General features: G+C 44.9%; 1 protein-coding gene across 1 annotated transcript in view; it reads right to left on the bottom strand.

Moving 5' to 3' along the window:
* slmapa (sarcolemma associated protein a) overlaps window positions 1-20,256 on the bottom strand; it is a 152,056-nt gene that overhangs the window by 106,929 nt on the left and 24,871 nt on the right. Inside the window, exons 2-4 of the mRNA XM_071336989.1 lie at window positions 18,371-18,518; window positions 15,721-15,793; window positions 40-76 (exon numbers count right to left, since the gene is read on the bottom strand). Of these exons, the coding sequence (XP_071193090.1) occupies window positions 40-76; window positions 15,721-15,793; window positions 18,371-18,518 (258 nt within the window). The remainder of the gene's footprint in view (window positions 1-39; window positions 77-15,720; window positions 15,794-18,370; window positions 18,519-20,256) is intronic.

Below are 20,256 nucleotides of genomic sequence, written 5' to 3'. Positions count from 1 at the left end.
CCCATACATACACACAGAAGAATGCATAGCAACCCTTACCTTATCAACAGGAAGTGGTAAAGGTGCTTGGATGACACTGTGGAGAGGACAGAGGTCAAGAGTCAGAGTTCAGTTCAGAGCGAGGTTTATACAACAGTCAATAAATAGTTAAACTATTTTTTTAAAATGTTGACAGTCCAAATGGGAGAACAGAACAGGTAAATAGAGCAGGAAGTTGATAACCTCTGTGCTGTGAATGATTGACAGAAGTCAGCACAGTAACAGTGTGTATTTGGGCTATGTACTGTGTATACTGTAGGCCGGGGTATTTCGAAATACACACGGTAAGACTCAATCTCGTTTCAAAAAATTATATATATATATTTTAAACGCGGTCACACACATATACACACACACATACATAATGCATATATTTTGGCCTCATGGCGGCTGGGGGGGGTCCGTGCTACGCCACTGCTTATAACTATAAGAAATCTAAGATGTTTCAAATAAATGATATCCAGCTCAGGGATCCAGCTATACATTTGGTTTGCTAACATGCTGGCTAAATGTCAAGATCAAACTTCTTGGTTTACAGCAGAGACATTCAATCCCTGTTGCCTAAAGTGTTATGTGCGTAATTGTGTGACCTTCCGGTAATACGGTATACTAGATGTCTGCGCAGGACTGATTTGCTTACCCCATTCCCGCAGCTTTCCATACTGCACCCGCTGGGCTTTTGTCGGACTCCCGCCCACTAGCGCACGAACTGGCCCCAACCACAGTCCCGCTATGTTATCATGTGACAAAGCTCACTTGGGAGCCATTATCCCAGCAATGTTGCGCCACAAAGGCAATATCAAATGCGCAAAAATAACTGAATAGGTTAAATTATCAGAGATTCTCACGTGGCCCATTATATTAAGCCATCTGTATTACTGGGCTATATCAGCCAATGAGTATGCCTAGGGTAGGTCTAGGCTAACACATACAAAGCAGAAAGATGTCAGTTTCCAAATAATCTACGGGACAACAAAAATATTTTAATCTCAGGTCGTCCGTCTGACCGCCTGCTCACAGCATGAAAAATGTCAGACTTGCCGCAAATGAGCTGTGTCGGGACCCGCGGAAATGCAGCCCTCTACCGTATACCCCGGTATGGTACAGAAACGGTATGAATATCTGGATACAACCAACCCTAGGACGTGTGTGTGGGTATTGTTGGTGCAGTGCCAGTGACCGCAGAGCACAGCCGTAGCAGCAGTACTCAGGGACTATTTGGGAAGGTCAGAGCACACAAATTTCCTAGAAGGCAAAGGTGACTGATTTATCGGTGTAGTAACCCCCCCCCCTCCAATCACAACCCCAAACTCTTCACACCCCTTGCTGGCGGAGGACATTTAACATTTTAAAGCTCAGTTACTATAAATAGTTCTAAGGTCTGTCAGTGAACAACATTAGGACAAATGCCCGTGCACTAACCACAATATTGCACCTTGTGGATCCATTCTACTGAGACAACTCAGCAGCAATAAGTTGAAAGCCAGTTTTTTCTTCTTCTACAAAATAAAGAATTCAGTACCCGTGGTACGTATTGGGTCTGGATTCAGACAGCGGCTCGCCAGTTGAGTATGTCTGGCCTAGTGATTCAGAGAAAATTATTCATTCATTCTAGGGCTGTTCTCGACAAAAGAATATTGGTTGGTCCAAAAAAAATTAAAAGGTGTATTTTTCCATATTAGGTACACCCTATGTTTGAATAAAATCAACTATATGTTCGCTACTGAGTTTGTCTGACGCTTTAAGCACTGTGATTAAAATTGAAGACACAAATTACTAAAAAGGAGGGAGCCAGAGATCAATATAGCCTAAAAAAATAAAATAATAACAACTGTTTGCGAACCCCTTCCACCTGCTGCTGTTAGCGGTCGGCAACCTTTTCCAGTGCCAAGTTATCCTACCATTTTTACTGATCTGTGTGCCAGTTACGATTTTCATATGGACATTTTCATGGAACAGTTTCATTTAATAAAAGTATTCATATCTCAAAATAAATGTGGTTACTAAAAATTCTAAATGAAAATGATACAAATCTAAAAGTAACTATTGCCAATATGTAAAAATAGCCAACAATAAAGCCAATAAATAAAAACATTTCAGCCTGCAGGTAGAAAATATCCTGATGAAAATAAGTATCCTGTAAATCACATTGGCTAAGCATGGCCTGTCTGCAACCAACTTGAAACATTGTATCAACTATTAACTTGGTCCAGCCCAATCGTGCTAGCAAACATGCAACATTATATAAGTGAGTTAAGACAATATTAAATAGCGTCAAATCCCCAAAATGGGTATATTTATAGGCCAACATGTGCACTCAGGCCAGGTAGACCAGTCCTACTTCTATACTGACAGGAGCAGCTCCAAACAAAATTGACAAATCATAAAATATAATTAAAACAAACCAAGTGTAGACTACGGTTGTGCTCTCTGCAAACGCGTCCACTCCTACAGCGACAAGACTATATAATATATTGAACGCGTTAACAGAAACGAACGTAACCAAACATTGTAGATTTGAAACGGTAATAAAACAGTGAAATGTACAACTGGTGATACGAGGGCCACCCCCGCTGCCTCTAAATGGATTAGTCCACTCAGACAGGTGTGGTGATACGAGGGCCACCCCCGCTGCCTCTAAATGGATTAGTCCACTCAGACAGGTGTGGTGATACCAGGGCCACCCCCGCTGCCTCTAAATGGATTAGTCCACTCAGACAGGTGTGGTGATACGAGGGCCACCCCCGCTGCCTCTAAATGGATTAGTCCACTCAGACAGGTGTGGTGATACGAGGGCCACCCCCGCTGCCTCTAAATGGATTAGTCCACTCAGACAGGTGTGGTGATACGAGGGCCACCCCCGCGGCCTCTAAATGGATTAGTCCACTCAGACAGGTGTGGTGATACGAGGGCCACCCCCGCTGCCTCTAAATGGATTAGTCCACTCAGACAGGTGTGGTGATACGAGGGCCACCCCCGCGGCCTCTAAATGGATTAGTCCACTCAGACAGGTGTGGTGATACGAGGGCCACCCCCGCGGCCTCTAAATGGATTAGTCCACTCAGACAGGTGTGGTGATACGAGGGCCACCCCCGCTGCCTCTAAATGGATTAGTCCACTCAGACAGGTGTGAATCAGACATTCGTCTCATGTGCCATATTATAATTATTTTTTTAAATATATATTTGCCATTGCTCGACTATAGAAATCTCGGGTCGACCATCAGCCAATCGACCACACCATTGACCAGTCGACTAAAAAACAAAAATGGGGTCATTTAATAATACATTTCACCACTCTGCATTCTCTCTGGTCATATAGACTACGGATTAGGATGTAGATTAGAATAAACCAGGTGTCTGGGTCACCTTGGCACCGTGCATGCAGCCATGTACTGAGTAGAGAACCAGGTGTCTGGGTCACCGTGGCACCGTGCATGCAGCCATGTACTGAGTAGAGAACCAGGTGTCTGGGTCACCGTGGCACCGTGCATGCAGCCATGTACTGAGTACAGAACCAGGTGTCTAGGTCACCTTGGCACCGTACATGCAGCCATGTACTGAGTAGAGAACCAGGTGTCTGGGTCACCGTGGCACCGTGCACTGAGTAGAGAACCAGGTGTCTGGGTCACCGTGGCACCGTGCATGCAGCCATGTACTGAGTACAGAACCAGGTGTCTAGGTCACCTTGGCACCGTGCATGCAGCCATGTACTGAGTAGAGAACCAGGTGTCTGGGTCACCTTTGCACCGTGCTTGCAGCCGTGTACTGAGTAGAGAACCAGGTGTCTGGATCACCGTGGCACCGTGCACTGAGTAGAGAACCAGGTGTCTGGATCACCGTGGCACCGTGCACTGAGTAGAGAACCAGGTGTCTGGATCACCGTGGCACCGTGTACTGAGTAGAGAACCAGGTGTCTGGATCACCGTGGCACCGTGCATGCAGCCATGTACTGAGTAGAGAACCAGGTGTCTGGATCACCTTGGCACCGTGCACTGAGTAGAGAACCAGGTGTCTGGATCACCGTGGCACCGTGCACTGAGTAGAGAACCAGGTGTCTGGATCACCTTGGCACGGTGCATGCAGCCATGTACTGAGTAGAGAACCAGGTGTCTGGATCACCTTGGCACGGTGCATGCAGCCAGGTACTGAGTAGAGAACCAGGTGTCTGGGTCACCGTGGCACCGTGCATGCAGCCATGCACTGAGTAGAGAACCAGGTGTCTGGGTCACTGTGGCACCGTGCATGCAGGCATATACTGAGTGTAACTGTGAGCCTACTAGAAACATGACATGGTTGTTTCCTGCTCCTCAAACGTATGTACTACTGTGGATCTTACATCAGAGGACAAAAGCTCTACGGTAAACACACACACTCCAAATCACATCTTAAAATCAGACAAACACTCCATTATGTAAACACACTATTGATGCTGCTCCTACTCCACAACACACCATCAACTGTAGTGTAAACCACACTGCCTGCCTCAACCGTCCAGGGGTAGGCATAGGCCTCAACACTAGTGGCAGAGAGAACGCCAATGAGCTCTACTACTGACTAAGCCAGTTGTGCAACGCTCTATCACAGTCCGTTTATAATCAAAGGTCTAACTATAGGCCCTAAATCTGTTCGAGGCCAGAGGTCATTGGGCTAGCTGCTGTGACATGGCAAATAAACTATACCGCTGTAACACAGGGTGCTGTTTGTTACGTTCCCCAGTTTCTGTGTTTTAGTTTGTATTTGAGTGTGTGTTTCAGGAGATGGCTTCCTGAAGTACTCCCCAACTAGATGATTGGTCGACCCCAGGCTAATTGATGATTGGAGCTGACCCCGCCCCCTCGTCAAGAAGCAGCTGACTCTAATCACCATTGCCACCTGAAGATAAAAGCCAGTGTTCTGCTCAGGAAGAAGAGAGTAGAGATTTGGAGATCAGAGATGGAATTGAATATTTTGGAGAAAGATTAGAGGGAGATTGAATGTTTTGGAGAAATCATTAGAGAGAGTTCTGTGTTTGTTGCTTTGTCAAAGCTTCTTTAGTGGCCTGAGTTAGTTTACTCAGTTTTGTTGTAAAGTGTTTGTGAAATTGTTAATAATTATTCTGTTTCATTTGTTCCCAGGGGGGAAGGAGAAGGCACTTTGGGAGTGCTTAGGCAAGAGGCCCGCGGGCATACATATACCCGTAGTATATTCACTGTCTAGGCACACTAGGTAAGACCTGGGCGGACCACCGCCTGTATTTTGGTTAGGGCACCAGGTGGTGCTAAGTTAGGTAAGTTAAGTGGGTAGGCAGGTTAGATAGGAGAGGGGGAACTTTGATATTTACTTTCTTTGCTTTGGTTCCGTCCAGCCCCTTTTCCCCATATTACCGTGTAAGAAAATAAATCCTAGTAAACGGTAAATTCTGCCTTTGTCGTCCTTTCTCGCACCTACAGTCCATACCTCTTGCACTTCACAGAGAGTTGAGTTGTAGCAGGGAGTTGCGTTCCCTCTTCTCAGAGGCGTGCGTAACACCGTTCAAAGCAAACCTTATATTTGTCACATGCTTTTGTAAAACAGGTGTTGACAAACAGTGAAATGCTTGCTGAAACTCACAATTAAATACAAAAATATATAAATTAATGATACGATTAAATACAGAGAGCACCACCAGCTAATAACATGGCTATATACAGGGAGTACCACCAGCTAATAACATGGCTATATACAGGGAGCACCACCAGCTAATAACATGGCTATATACAGAGAGCACCACCAGGTAATAACATGGCTATATACAGGGAGTACCACCAGCTAATAACATGGCTATATACAGGGAGTACCACCAGGTAATAACATGGCTATATACAGAGAGCACCACCAGCTAATAACATGGCTATATACAGGGAGCACCACCAGCTGATAACATGGCTATATACAGAGAGCACCACCAGCTAATAACATGGCTATATACAGGGAGCACCACCAGGTAACAACATGGCTATATACAGGGAGTACCACCAGGTAATAACATGGCTATATACAGAGAGTACCACCAGGTAATAACATGGCTATATACAGGGAGTACCACCAGCTAATAACATGGCTATATACAGGGAGTACCACCAGCTAATAACATGGCTATATACAGAGAGCACCACCAGCTAATAACATGGCTATATACAGGGAGCACCACCAGCTAATAACATGGCTATATACAGGGAGTACCACCAGCTAATAACATGGCTATATACAGAGAGCACCACCAGCTAATAACATGGCTATATACAGGGAGCACCACCAGCTGATAACATGGCAATATACAGGGAGCACCACTAGTTAAAAGCATGGCTATATACAGGGAGCACCACCAGCTAATAACATGGCTATATACAGGGAGCACCACCAGCTGATAACATGGCTATATACAGGGAGCACCACCAGGTAACAACATGGCTATATACAGGGAGCACCACCAGCTAATAACATGGCTATATACAGGGAGCACCACCAGCTGATAACATGGCTATATACAGGGAGCACCACCAGTTAAAAGCATGGCAATATCACTAGTACAAGGTAATATCACTATCGGGTCAATGTGCAGGGGTACGAGGTAATTGAGGTAGCTATGTACATATAGGTAGGGGTAAAGTGACGAGGCAACAGGATAGATAGACAGTAGCAGCAGTATACTGTAGGTAGGGGTAAATGATAGATAATAGACAGTAACAGCAGTATACTGTAGGTAGGGGTAAAGGATAGATAATAGACAGTAACAGCAGTATACTCTAGGTAGGGGTAAAGCAGCGTGTGTGGTGAGTGTGAAAGTATCAGTATGTGTGAGTAAAGAGCAGTGTGTGTGTGTGTGTGTAATATATATATATATATATATATATATATATATATATATATATATAGAGAGAGAGAGAGAGAGAGAGAGAGAGAGTCAGTGCAGGGGCGTTAGTAATAAAAGGAAATTGTCAATGCAGGTAGTCCGGGTCCATTTAGCAGACTTATGGCTTGGGGATTGCTGTTCAGGGTCCAGTTTGTTATCATTTAATTACCATAGTGAATTATCGTTATGTTTGTTAATGTGTATATTAATCCAATAAGGGATGGGTTGCCAATTGGCTATTTGACACAATAAAAAAATTATATAATATTAAATTAATTTCGGTAACGCTTACCGTGTGGAAGCAGAGAGAACAGTCTAACAATATTTTGTCCCTTCCTCTGACACCGCCTGGTATAGAGGTCCTGGACGGCAGGAATCTCAGCCCCAGCGATGTACTGGGCAGTACTCCCCACCCACTCTTGAAGCTCTCAACCCGCTGCCGCTAACGCCCCATCAATGTGGATGGGGGCGTGCTTGCCCTTCCGTTTCCTGTAGTCCACCATCACCTCCTTTGTCTTGCTGACATTAAGGGAGAAGTTGGTCTAGCACCAGTATACTGTAGGTAGGGGTAAAGTGACTAGACAACAGGATAGATATGCCAGGTCTCTGATCTCCCTGTAGGCTGCCCGATGGCCGGTGAACATTCCTACCACCGTTATGTCAAACATGGTGTTGGAGTCCTGCGCAGCCACGCAGTCGTGGGTGAACAGGGAGTACAGGAAGGGACTAAGCACACACCCCTGAGGGGCCCCTGTGTTGAGGATCAGCATGGCGGATGCATTGTTGCCTACCATTACCACCTGGGGGTGGCACGTCAGGAAGTCCAGGATCCAGTTGCAGGGGGAGGTGTTTAGTCCCAGGATCCTGAGCTGGGTGATTAACTTGGGAGGGCACTATGGTGTTGAATGCTGAGCTGTAGTCAATGAACAGCATTCTCATTTTCTTCCTCTTGTCCAGGTCGGAGAGGGCAGTGTGGAGTTCAATAAATATTGTGTCATCTGTGGATCTGTTGGGACGGTAGGCGAATTGGAGTAGGTCTAGGGTGTCTGGGATGATGGTGTTGATGTGAGCCATGGTCAGCCTTTTAAAGCATTTCATGGAGCAAAATCGAAGTGAAATCAGTCGTCCGTAATAGCTGGTACTCTCATGCATGGTTCAGTGTTGCTTGCCTTAGCTCGTCTGGTAGGCTCGCGTCGCTCGGCAGATCGCGGCTGGGTTTCCTTTTGCAATCCGTGATAGTTTGCAAGAACTGCCACATATGTTGAACGTCAGAGTCGGTGGAGTAGGGTTCAATGTTAGTATTGACGCGTCGCCCTGATGGCTCGGCGGAAGTCGTAGCGGGATTTCTTACAAGCGTCCAGATTAGTGTCCCGCGACTTGAAAGCGGCAGCTCTAGCCTTCGTGGCATGTACTTACGGTCACTGTGGGGACGTTGTCGATACACTAAGTAATTATAGATTTTTTTGCGCCTGCTGAATACTACCCACCTAGATCTGTACTGCAACTCCGGAGGAACGATCCATGAAACACTGATTTAGACTACTAGAACATATTGTATGACAGTATATACACAGAAACACAGTTTAAAATGGGAATGATTTGATATTGATTCGTCTCCAGTAACTGAGTACTTATGTTCAACCTTGGACTAGTTTCACTGCCAGTATCAAACGTCTCCCAAGTGTTGAACGTTCAAGTTGGGCTCCAGACTTGGCCGGGGACACACTGATAAATGTCTGTGTGATTGTGTAATCAGCTGATGTGACATTGTATAGCCTCTCTGGCTGATGTTTAGAGAACATTTGGTGCTGTCTGATTTAATATTTACAATGCCTTGTCAGAAAACACCCATTCGACATTTTCTCTGCTTCTGTGCTGAGAGGAGTCTCCCTGTCGCAACTTTTAATTAAAACTAAATAGTTTATGATAGACTATATCTGCGACTGCGCTTCTCTTTTGTTCACCTGAAAATCCCTTTTACACAACCTAACCTTTTCAGTGTTTCACTAGCTCCATGGCAACCTGGAACACTTCCTCCCCATTTCCTAGATCAAATCAGGTTCATGATTTGCATGAATAAAATATGGTGACTGGCAAGTGGCACAAACAATTTAGCCTAAATAAATGCGGTGACTGGCAAGTGGCACAAACAAAGAAACCTATAAAGAAAAGGTTAAGTTTCCATCACGACCCCGTTATAGAATCACAACTGTAGACATAATATTCATCTATTTATGAAGCTCCTCTTTCCAGACGCTTTTCACGCCTGAAATCTCTAACTCCACCGTAAAACAGATGTTTACCTTCGTGATAATCTGTGTAACTAATGTAAAACAGATGTTTACCTTCGTGATAATCTCTATAACTCCACCGTAAAACAGATGTTTACCTTCGTGATAATCTGTATAACTCCACCGTAAAACAGATGTTTACCTTCGTGATAATCTGTATAACTACTGTAAAACAGATGTTTACCTTCGTGATAATCTCTATAACTCCACCGTAAAACAGATGTTTACCTTCGTGATAATCTCTATAACTCCACCGTAAAACAGATGTTTACCTTCGTGATAATCTCTATAACTCCACCGTAAAACAGATGTTTAACTTCGTGATAATCTCTATTACTACTGTAAAACAGATGTTTACCTTCGTGATAATCTCTATAACTACTGTAAAACAGATGTTTACCTTCGTGATAATCTCTATAACTACTGTAAAACAGATGTTTACCTTCATGATAATCTGTATAACTACTGTAAAACAGATGTTCACCTTCGTGATAATCTACAAGTTAAAAGACTAAACAGGATTGATTTTGCTCCTTTAAATACCTTTTGTTTTATTTTTATTAATAATAATTATGTCAAAAGGAACAAGATTGTTGTGAAAGTTCAACTTTCCCCTCCCTATCCTGCCAACAGTTGGTTGACCTTTACATTGCATGGGCATCTCATGCTATTAAACTAGCCCTGTGCCCTAATCACTTACCTGGCCTCTTACTGGTGTTGTGCTATACTCCAAAGCGTGCTAACAGGTTTCACTCTAGTTCTAGCTGGGTTGTACAGGTGCTGGCACAGAGTCAAAACAGACATGACCTAACACTACCCTCCAGTGTGCTAGCAGGTTTCATTCCAGTTCTAGCTGGGTTGTACCGGTGCTGGCACAGAGTCAAAACAGACAGACAAAACCTACAGGCTCATTGTGATAACAGTGACACCGCTGTAGTCTACTGCTCTACTTTACAGTCTACTACATGCTGCTGGAAAAACAGCATCAGGACTTCCTTCCTAGTCATTTCAGCCACACTTACCCGTCTCAAGCTCAACCTACACATGAACAAAAAGGTATTGACTTGCAAGCACTGATACACACACACACACACGTCAGGTTACCTGATAAGCACTTGGCTTCACGCAACCAGGTAAGCTCCAACCACAATAAGTAGACAGATAGTCTCTTCAGACCAGTCAGTAATAGCCCCGTTAGTTGATCAACGAGGAACTTCAGTTCAACTACCTCCGTTCTCTCAAAGCAAGATAACACTACTTCTGTATTTTCAAACCAGCCTGTCACAATCACTCACACACACACACACAGCAAAGCAGGAACAACCTCCCCACTGTACCTGCCCCTCCCAGGTGGAAGAGTCAAAGAGCTCCCATACACAGATTGTCCCTCAGGTTTCCTCAACATTTTACTGCCTATGTGCTAAGCTAACTGCAAATGATAAGGATGTATCTCTTGTGATGTTCATAAAGAGAAAGATATGTTGTAAAACTGGAGGAGGACAACAGCAGTTGGACCTGTGTCTGTCTGACTTTGTGGTCCACAAAAACACTGCGGTTACATAAACCAGTACAGATATAACACGGTTCTCTACAGGTGAACAACAGGACACAGGTTGGACGGCATTCCATTTCACAATGACTCAAAAACGAACAAAACCTGTGACAGGTGAGTCCCATACAAATAGAACATCTGGCTGTCCTCACAATAGAAATATATTTCAGAGGAACGCACAAGCTTGCACAACAATGTCCTTTTAATCCCGATTTAAAGTGATTTAGAGCTTTCGTAAAAGTTCAGAACAGTAGTTTTGAAAAGTGCTCACGTGCCAAAATGGGTATGTGGCAAAAACCAAAAAGTTATTTTGTGTTACGTAACAGCCTGATTCTAAAATATTAAGTTGGGTTTCTCAATCTACACACCCCATAATGACAAAGCAAAAACAGGTTTAGACATTTTTGCAAAAATTTTTTTTTTTAAAGATACAGAAATACCTTATTTACATACAGTTGAAGTCAGAAGTTGACAAACACTTAGGTTGGAGTTATTAAAACTCCTTTTTCAACCACACTTCTTGTTAACAAACTATAGTTTTGGCAAGTCGGTTAGGACATCTACTTTGTGCATGACAAGTAATTTTTCCAACAATTGTTTACAGACAGATTATTTAACTTGAAATTCACTGTATCACAATTCCAGTGGGTCAGAGGTTTATAAACACTAAGTTGACTGTGCCTTTAAAAAGCTTGGAAAATTCCAGAAAATGATGTCATGGCTTTAGAAGCTTCTGATAGGCTAATTGACATCATTTGAGTCAATGGGAGGTGTACCTGTGGATGTATTTCAAGGCCTACCTTCAAACTCAGTGCCTCTTTGCTTGGCATCATGGGAAAATCTAAAGAAAGCAGCCAAGACCTCAAAAAAAAAAATTGTAGACCTCCACAAGTCTGGTTCATCCTTGGGAGCAATTTTCAAACGCCTGAAGGTACCACGTTCATCTGTACAAACAATAGTACGCAAGTATAAACACCATGGGACCACGCAGGCGTCACACCGCTCAGGAAGGAGACGCGGGCTGTCTCCTAGAGATGAACGTACTTTGGTGCGAAAAGTGCAAAGCAATCCCAGAACAGCAAAGGACCTTGTGAAGATGCTGGAGGAAGCAGGTACAAAAGTATCTATATCCACAGTAAAACGAGTCCTATATCGACATAACCTGAAAGGCCGCTCAGCAAGGAAGAAGCCACTGCTCCAAAACCGCCATAAAAAAGCCAGACTACGGTTTGCAACTGCACATGGGGACAAAGAACAAACTTTTTGGAGAAATGTCCTCTGGACTGATGAAACAAAAATAGAACTGTTTGGCCATAATGACCATTGTTGTGTTTGGAGGAAAAAGGGGGAGGCTTGCAAGCCGAAGAACACCATCCCAACCGTGAAGCACGGGGGTGTCAGCATCATGTTGTGGGGGTGCTTTGCTGCAGGAGGGACTGGTGCACTTTACAAAATAGATGGCATCATGAGAAAGGGAAATTATGTGGATATATTGAAGCAACATCTCAAGACATCAGTCAGGAAGTTAAAGCTTAGTCACAAATGAGTCTTCCAAATGGACAATGACCCCAAGCATACTTCCAACATTGTGGCTAAATGGCTTAAGGACAACAAAGTCAAGGTATTGAGTGGCCATCACAAAGCCCTGACCTCAATCCTATAGAAAATGTGTGGGCAGAACTGAAAATGCGTGTGCGAGCAAGGAGGCCTACAAACCTGACTCCGTTACACCAGCTCTGTGAGGAGGAATGGGCCAAAATTAACCCAACGTATTGTGGGAAGCTTGTGAAAGGTTATCCGAAACGTTTGACCCAAGTTAAACAATTTAAAGGCAATGCTACCAAATACTAATTGAGTATGTAAACTTCTGACCCACTGGGAATGTGATGAAAGAAATATAAGCTGAAATAAATCACTCTACTATTATTCTGACATTTCACATTCTTAAAATATAGTGGTGATCCTAACTGACCTGAGACAGGGAATTTTTACTAGGATTAAATGTCAGGAATTGTGAAAAACTGAGTTTAAATGTATTTGGCTAAGGTGTATGTAAACTTCCGACTTCAATTGTAAGTATTCAGACCCTTTGCTATGAGACTCGAAATTGAGCTCAGGTGCATCCTGTTTCCATTGATCATCCTTGAGATGTTTCTACAACTTGGAGTCCACCTGTGGTCAATTCAATTGACTGGACATGATTTGGAAAGGCACACAACTGTCTATATAAAGGTCCCAAAGTTGAAAGTGCATGTCAGAGCAAAAACCAAACCATGAGGGCGAAGGAATTTTCAGTAGAGCTCCGAGACAGGATTGTGTCGAGGCACAGAGAGCGATAGGAGGGCAGGGGTCAACAGCAACAACAGAGGGAGGGAGAGAGAGAGCGATAGGAGGGCAGGGGTCAACAGCAACAGCCAGTTAATGCCAGCAGCATACCACCCTGCATTCCACTGTTGGCGTGCCTCTGAAGTTAAGTAGGGTCGGTCCCTGGATGGGAGACCAGATGCTGCTGGAAGTGGCGACCAGTCATATTGTATTTTTTGGTGCGCCACAAGTGTTTGCAAACAATGAAAAAAAAAATAATAATAATAATTACGTTAATAAAGCAGCATACAAAAAACACGGTCTCTTTTTTGTTTTCTTGAGTATGGCAGCTCCAAAATGCAGGTGTTTCAGCCTAGTTCAGTGCTTTCTGTGGTGGTGGTGGTGGTGGGGCGGCGGGAAATATGGAGCGTAAGAGTTCTCTAGTAAAGTCGTGATTGGCTCAGTGTTCAGTTCACTCATGGCGACACTACGTCACCGCAAAATCGACAGGGAGAGCTCGAAAATTCTAGCCCCTTGGGTGCTGCCATAGAATTACATTAGAAGTGCCCATCCAAGAAGGCCATTGGCCACAGAAGGTCATTGGCCACAGATAAAATGACGTCAAATCACGTTACATGTACAGTAGCTTTGATTGGACTGATCATGTCAACATCATACTTTCAAAGTCTTAGTTCGCAGTCATCATCATGAATCAAGTCGACAATCTACTGGCAAATCCTTAGCAATCCTTGTCATATAAATATAAATTCTAGATAAAACATATCGGTGCTCATCGGCCATTAGACATAAACATTACACAAGAAGTTGGAAATGGCAAATTCAACAATGAGTGGTCTGGAAGGGAATCAGTGGCTAACTGCAAGCATTGTAAAGCAATCATTAGCCTGCTATTCAGTGGAGTAGCTGTGTGATCCAAGTCTGGGTTTAAGGGTCTCTTTTCCAAGCTTAAAATTATAAACATTCAACATTGGCCATGCTGTCAATCCAGCATGACTTCTGCCGCTTTCAAAACGTTTTGAAACGGTCATCCAACTCGGAATTCCAAGTCGGGAACTCGGGCCTCTTTCTAGAGCTCCGACCTGAAGATCACTGACGTCATGATTCAACCGTGTTTATTTCCGCCTGAGTTCACAGTTGTCTTGAAAGCACCATAAATCCAGAGACTAACAGACTTGGACGACAAAGTTTCATGACAAAATTAGCCCACGAAGGACCACCACAACACCTTCCTGTTCAAGTGAGCACAGCACAACAAGGTGAGTCCAAACATGTCTTGTATGCTTCTGCATAAATGGTGTAATATGCCAGGGAGATATGTATAATGTAGCTAAGAAAGTAAGTGTATGTTGTGTAGTAAGCTGTTAGTAGCCCATGTGCCTCACCCTAATCATTTGTTCTTAACTTCACCTACTGTTCTGGCTTGGTGGTGCACATGTAGTCTATAACCTGTTTTAGAGAAATATAATTGTCTGCTTATATGCCCCCGTCATTTATCCTATGGTTCTGACTTGGTGTACAGCAGGGCAGCCCCAACCCTATTCCTGGAGATCTACTGTCCTGTAGGTTCTCAGTCCAACCCTAATCTAGCGTATCTGATTCAGCTAGTTAAGGTCTTGTAAGAGCAGCTTATAAGTAGAATCAGGTGTGTTAAATTAGGGTTGGACTGAAAACCCACAGGACGGTAGATCTCCAGGGAGAGGCTTGTGCAGCCCTGGTGTACAGGGAAAATACTGTAAAATAGTCCCTTATTTTGAATTCTGTCGCTGTACATTTCAAAAGTGCTGATCAAATAGTTATATTGACTACGTCAGTCCAGGCTCGCTCATTAATGTCTTAATTGAAATGACGGATCGCCTCTTAACCGCTCGTCGTCCCCTTACACCACAGCTTGTACATCTCAATTGTCAGTAGAAACCATATTTGTTTAAGCACACAGATGGGCTCTGAGAGGAGACGCAGAAACAGGGTTGGGGCTGAACAGCTGTCTCAGTTGCCTCAGTCATCCCCCAACCTCCTCGTCATCTACCTCTCCTCCTCCCTCCATCTTCTACAGCAAGAGTCCCCGCCGCTGGGTCCCCTAGCGGCCCCGTCGCTGGGTCCCCTAGCGGCCCCGTCGCTGGGTCCCCTAGCGGCCCCGTCGCTGGGTCCCCTAGCGGCCCCGTCGCTGGGTCCCTAGCGGCCCCGTCGCTGGGTCCCCTAGCGGCCCCGTCGCTGGGTCCCCTAGCGGCCCCGTCGCTGGGTCCCCTAGCGGCCCCGTCGCTGGGTCCCCTAGCGGCCCCGTCGCTGGGTCCCCTAGCGGCCCCGTCGCTGGGTCCCCTAGAGGCCCCGTCGCTGGGTCCCCTAGAGGCCCCGTCGCTGGGTCCCCTAGAGGCCCCGTCGCTGGTCCCCTAGAGGCCCCGTCGCTGGTCCCCTAGAGGCCCCGTCGCTGGTCCCCTAGAGGCCCCGTCGCTGGTCCCCTAGAGGCCCCGTCGCTGGTCCCCTAGCGGCCCCGTCGCTGGTCCCCTAGCGGCCCCGTCGCTGGTCCCCTAGCGGCCCCGTCGCTGCTCGTTGATAACAGTTGAATGGGAATGCCAGAGCGCAGAACTATCGGCTACATACGAGTACTACTTGCAAGTATTTAAGTAACTCTTTACTACTTACTCTGATCGTCGTCGAGCCTCCATGCCGTCAGGTAGAAACAGCTTGATTGTAGACACTATGCAGCCATGAGTGACTGGAACACACAAACAGGTTATATTAACATCAACACCACCAAAATCCTATACAAACAATGACCAACGGTAAAGATTCACTGATAAGGCTCCGAAAACATGACACAGAAGATACATGTAAAAGTTGCATTCACCCAGTCTCTAAAGCAGGGTAAACATCTGTCTAATACAGGCAGACCAACACACAGTAGGTCCAGTCTAACACAGCAGGTCCAGTCTAATACAGGCAGACCAACACACACAGCAGGTCCAGTCTAATACAGGCAGAAAACACACAGCAGGTCCAGTCTAATACAGGCAGACCAACACAGCAAGTCTAATACAGGCAGGCCAACACACAGCAGGTCCAGTCTAATACAGTAGGTCCAGTCTAATACAGCAGGTCCAGTCTAATACAGGCAGACCAACACACAGCAGGTCCAGTCTAATACAGGCAGACCAACACACAGCAGGTCCAGTCTAATACAGGCAGACCAACACACAGCAGGTCCAGTCTAATACAGGCAGACCAACACACAGCAGGTCCAGTCTAATACAGTAGGTCCAGTCTAATACAGTAGGTCCAGTCTAATACAGCAGGTCCAGTCTAATACAGCAGGTCCAGTCTAATACAGGCAGACCAACACACAGCAGGTCCAGTCTAATACAGCAGGTCCAGTCTAATACAGGCAGACCAACACACAGCAGGTCCAGTCTACTACAGCAGGTCCAGTCTACTACAGCAGGTCCAGTCTACTACAGCAGGTCCAGTCTACTACAGCAGGTCCAGTCTACTACAGCAGGTCCAGTCTACTACAGCAGGTCCAGTCTACTACAGCAGGTCCAGTCTAATACAGCAGGTCCAGTCTACTACAGCAGGTCCAGTCTACTACAGCAGGTCCAGTCTAATACAGCAGGTCCAGTCTAACACAGCAGGTCCAGTCTAATACAGCAGGTCCAGTCTAATACAGCAGGTCCAGTCTACTACAGCAGGTCCAGTCTAATACAGCAGGTCCAGTCTACTACAGCAGGTCCAGTCTACTACAGCAGGTCCAGTCTAATACAGCAGGTCCAGTCTAATACAGCAGGTCCAGTCTAATACAGCAGGTCCAGTCTAATACAGCAGGTCCAGTCTACTACAGCAGGTCCAGTCTACTACAGCAGGTCCAGTCTAATACAGCAGGTCCAGTCTAATACAGCAGGTCCAGTCTAACACAGCAGGTCCAGTCTAATACAGCAGGTCCAGTCTAATACAGCAGGTCCAGTCTAACACAGCAGGTCCAGTCTAATACAGCAGGTCCAGTCTAATACAGCAGGTCCAGTCTAACACAGCAGGTCCAGTCTAATACAGCAGGTCCAGTCTAATACAGCAGGTCCAGTCTAACACAGCAGGTCCAGTCTAATACAGCAGGTCCAGTCTAATACAGCAGGTCCAGTCTAATACAGCAGGTCCAGTCTACTACAGCAGGTCCAGTCTAATACAGCAGGTCCAGTCTAACACAGCAGGTCCAGTCTAATACAGCAGGTCCAGTCTACTACAGCAGGTCCAGTCTAATACAGCAGGTCCAGTCTAATACAGCAGGTCCAGTCTAACACAGCAGGTCCAGTCTAATACAGCAGGTCCAGTCTAACACAGCAGGTCCAGTCTACTACAGCAGGTCCAGTCTACTACAGCAGGTCCAGTCTAACACAGCAGGTCCAGTCTACTACAGCAGGTCCAGTCTACTACAGCAGGTCCAGTCTAATACAGCAGGTCCAGTCTAATACAGCAGGTCCAGTCTAATACAGCAGGTCCAGTCTAATACAGCAGGTCCAGTCTAATAAGACAATTAAGATTAAAATGTTGATTAAAAAGTGGGCTCTAGTTTTAGTGGAATAGCCTGAAGTTTTTTTTCAGCTCAGATTTACTCAAGAGGCATAAGCCCAGAACTCAGCGTATAGGCATATCCTATAGGCCTAGTGGTTCTATTTTATAAATATATATATTTTTTTATGTATTTACATGGGTTCACAGTGCGGACCTAACAGAGGTCCCCGCACCGAACAGTTCAGTAGCAATACATGCACTGTTACACCCCTACGGGTTAGTTTCTACCATATTTGTTAAATCAGTTATTTCCTATACAAAAATAAATCAGTGAAGGGATATGGGAGCAAGTGTAGACTTTGGGAGGAAGGAGGGATAATTGGGACGTAGCCCTTACGGTTGTGTAGGCCCCTACATGTACCATAGTGGTGGACGTATTTCCCAGAATGCCCCTATTTAACACAACTGAGGGCTTTAAGACTAGACACCAGAGTAACCTCTGATAGACACGATAGAAATGTAAAACAGAAGTTATATTCCCAATAACGTGTCCCTCTAACTTGAACCGTTTACGATAATATTCAACTACGACCCAATATTAATAGTATGACCCAATCACTGAAAGATTAGACTCTCAGGAACATGTCGGTATCCCTCTACAACTCTGGTGTACTATCCATACACTTTTGTTTACCATATACTTGACATCATCGTTGTGTGTGTGTGTGTGTGTGTGTGTGTGTGTGTGTGTGTGTGTGTGTGTGTGTGTGTGTGTGTGTGTGTGTGTGTGTACCTTTGCGCGTGTTCTCTGTGACGTCAACCCCAAACTGGATGGTGTCGCCAGAGAGGACCTCGCAGGGGGGGCTTTCCTCGGACCCCCGGCTCAGACGCTGGCTGTTGATGAACGTCCCGTTACTGCTTTTAGTGTCCTGGAGGTAGAACTGTAGGGAACACAAGAAATAAAGTTAGTCTATGGTCGTAAATACTACAGTAACCACAAGAAAATACAACATGATATATACAAAGTAATATGTGGAACAAAGCACGTATTTCAACCAAACCGTTCAGTACAAGGAATCCGAATGAATACTCAAAATATATACAGTACCAGTCAAATGTTTGGACACTCCGACTCATTCAAGGGTTTTTCTTTATTTTTACATTGTAGAATAATAGTGAAGACATCAAAACTATGAAATAACACATGGAATTATGTAGTAACCAAAAAGTTTTCAACAAATCATATATATTTTATATTTGAGATTCTTCAAAGTAGCCACACTTTGCCTTGATGACAGCTTTGCACACTCTTGGCATTCTCTCAACCAGCTTCACCTGGAATGCTTTTCCAACAGTCTTGAAGGAGTTCCCACATATGCTGAGCACTTGTTGGCTGCTTTTCCTTCACTCTGCGGTCCGACTCATCCCAAACCATCTCAATTGGGTTGAGGTCAGGTGATTGTGGAGGCCAGGTCACCTGATGCAGCACTCTCCTTGGTCAAATAGCCCTTGCCTGGAGAAGGGATGGCAGATCGCTGCAGAAAGCTGTGGTAGACATGCTGGTTAAGTGTGCCTTGAATTCTAAATAAATCACAGGCAGTGTCACCAGCAAAGCACCTCCACACAATAACACCACCTGTGGAACCATACATGCGGAGATAATCTGTTCACCTACTCTGCGTCTCACAAAGACAGCGGTTGGAAGCAAAAATCTCAAATTTGGAATCATCGAACCAAAAGGACAGATTTCCACAGGTCTAATGTCCATTGCTCGTGTTTCTTGGCCCAAGCCTCCTCTTCTTATTGGTGTCCTTTAGTTGTGGGTTCTTTGCAGCAAGTCCACCATGAAGGCCTGATTCACACAGTCTCCTCTGAACAGTTGATGTTGAGATGTGTCTGTTACTTAAACTCTGTGAACCATTTATTTGGGCTGCATTCTGAGGTGCAGTTAACTCTAATGAACTTATCCTCTGCAGCAGAGGGAACTCTGGGTCTTCCTTCCTGTGTCTGTCCTCATGAGAGCCAGTTTCATCATAGCACTTAGTTTTTGCGACTGCACTTCTGTATTGACTGAGCGTCATGTCTTAAAGTAACGATGGACTGTCGTTTCTCTTTGCTTATTTGAGCCGTTCTTGCCATAATATGGACTTGGTCTTTTACCAAATAGGGCTATCTTCTGTATACCACCCCTACCTTGTCACAACACAACTGCCTTGCAGTTGCAGAATGCAGCCTTCCAGGTGACTACCTCATGAAGCTGGTTGAGAGAATGCAAGTGTGCAAAGCTGTCATCAAGGCAAAGGGTGGCTACTTTGAAGAATCTCAGATATATTTTGATTTGTTTTAACACTTGTTATGTGTTATTTCAAAGAGTAAAAATAAAGAAAAACCCTGGAATGAGTAGATGTGTCCAAACTTGACTGGTACTGTATATATATATTAATGTATGTAAAACGTTAACAGTATGTCACAACGCTCAACGAGAATAGACTAAGCAGCTGCCAACACCTCAACTACATTGACATATTTACAACATCACCCCAGTATCTCTACCACCGGATCAAGAAACACAAAACTACTAAAAGTCTTCCCATCTGCATTCATCTACCACCGGATCAAGAAACACAAAACTACTAAAAAAGTCTCCCCATCTGCATTCATCTACCACCGGATCAAGAA

The sequence above is a fragment of the Salvelinus alpinus genome, chromosome 12, assembly GCF_045679555.1.
Source record: "Salvelinus alpinus chromosome 12, SLU_Salpinus.1, whole genome shotgun sequence".
NCBI classification, from domain to species: domain Eukaryota; kingdom Metazoa; phylum Chordata; class Actinopteri; order Salmoniformes; family Salmonidae; genus Salvelinus; species Salvelinus alpinus.
This window is presented reverse-complemented; position numbering and strand designations above follow the sequence as displayed.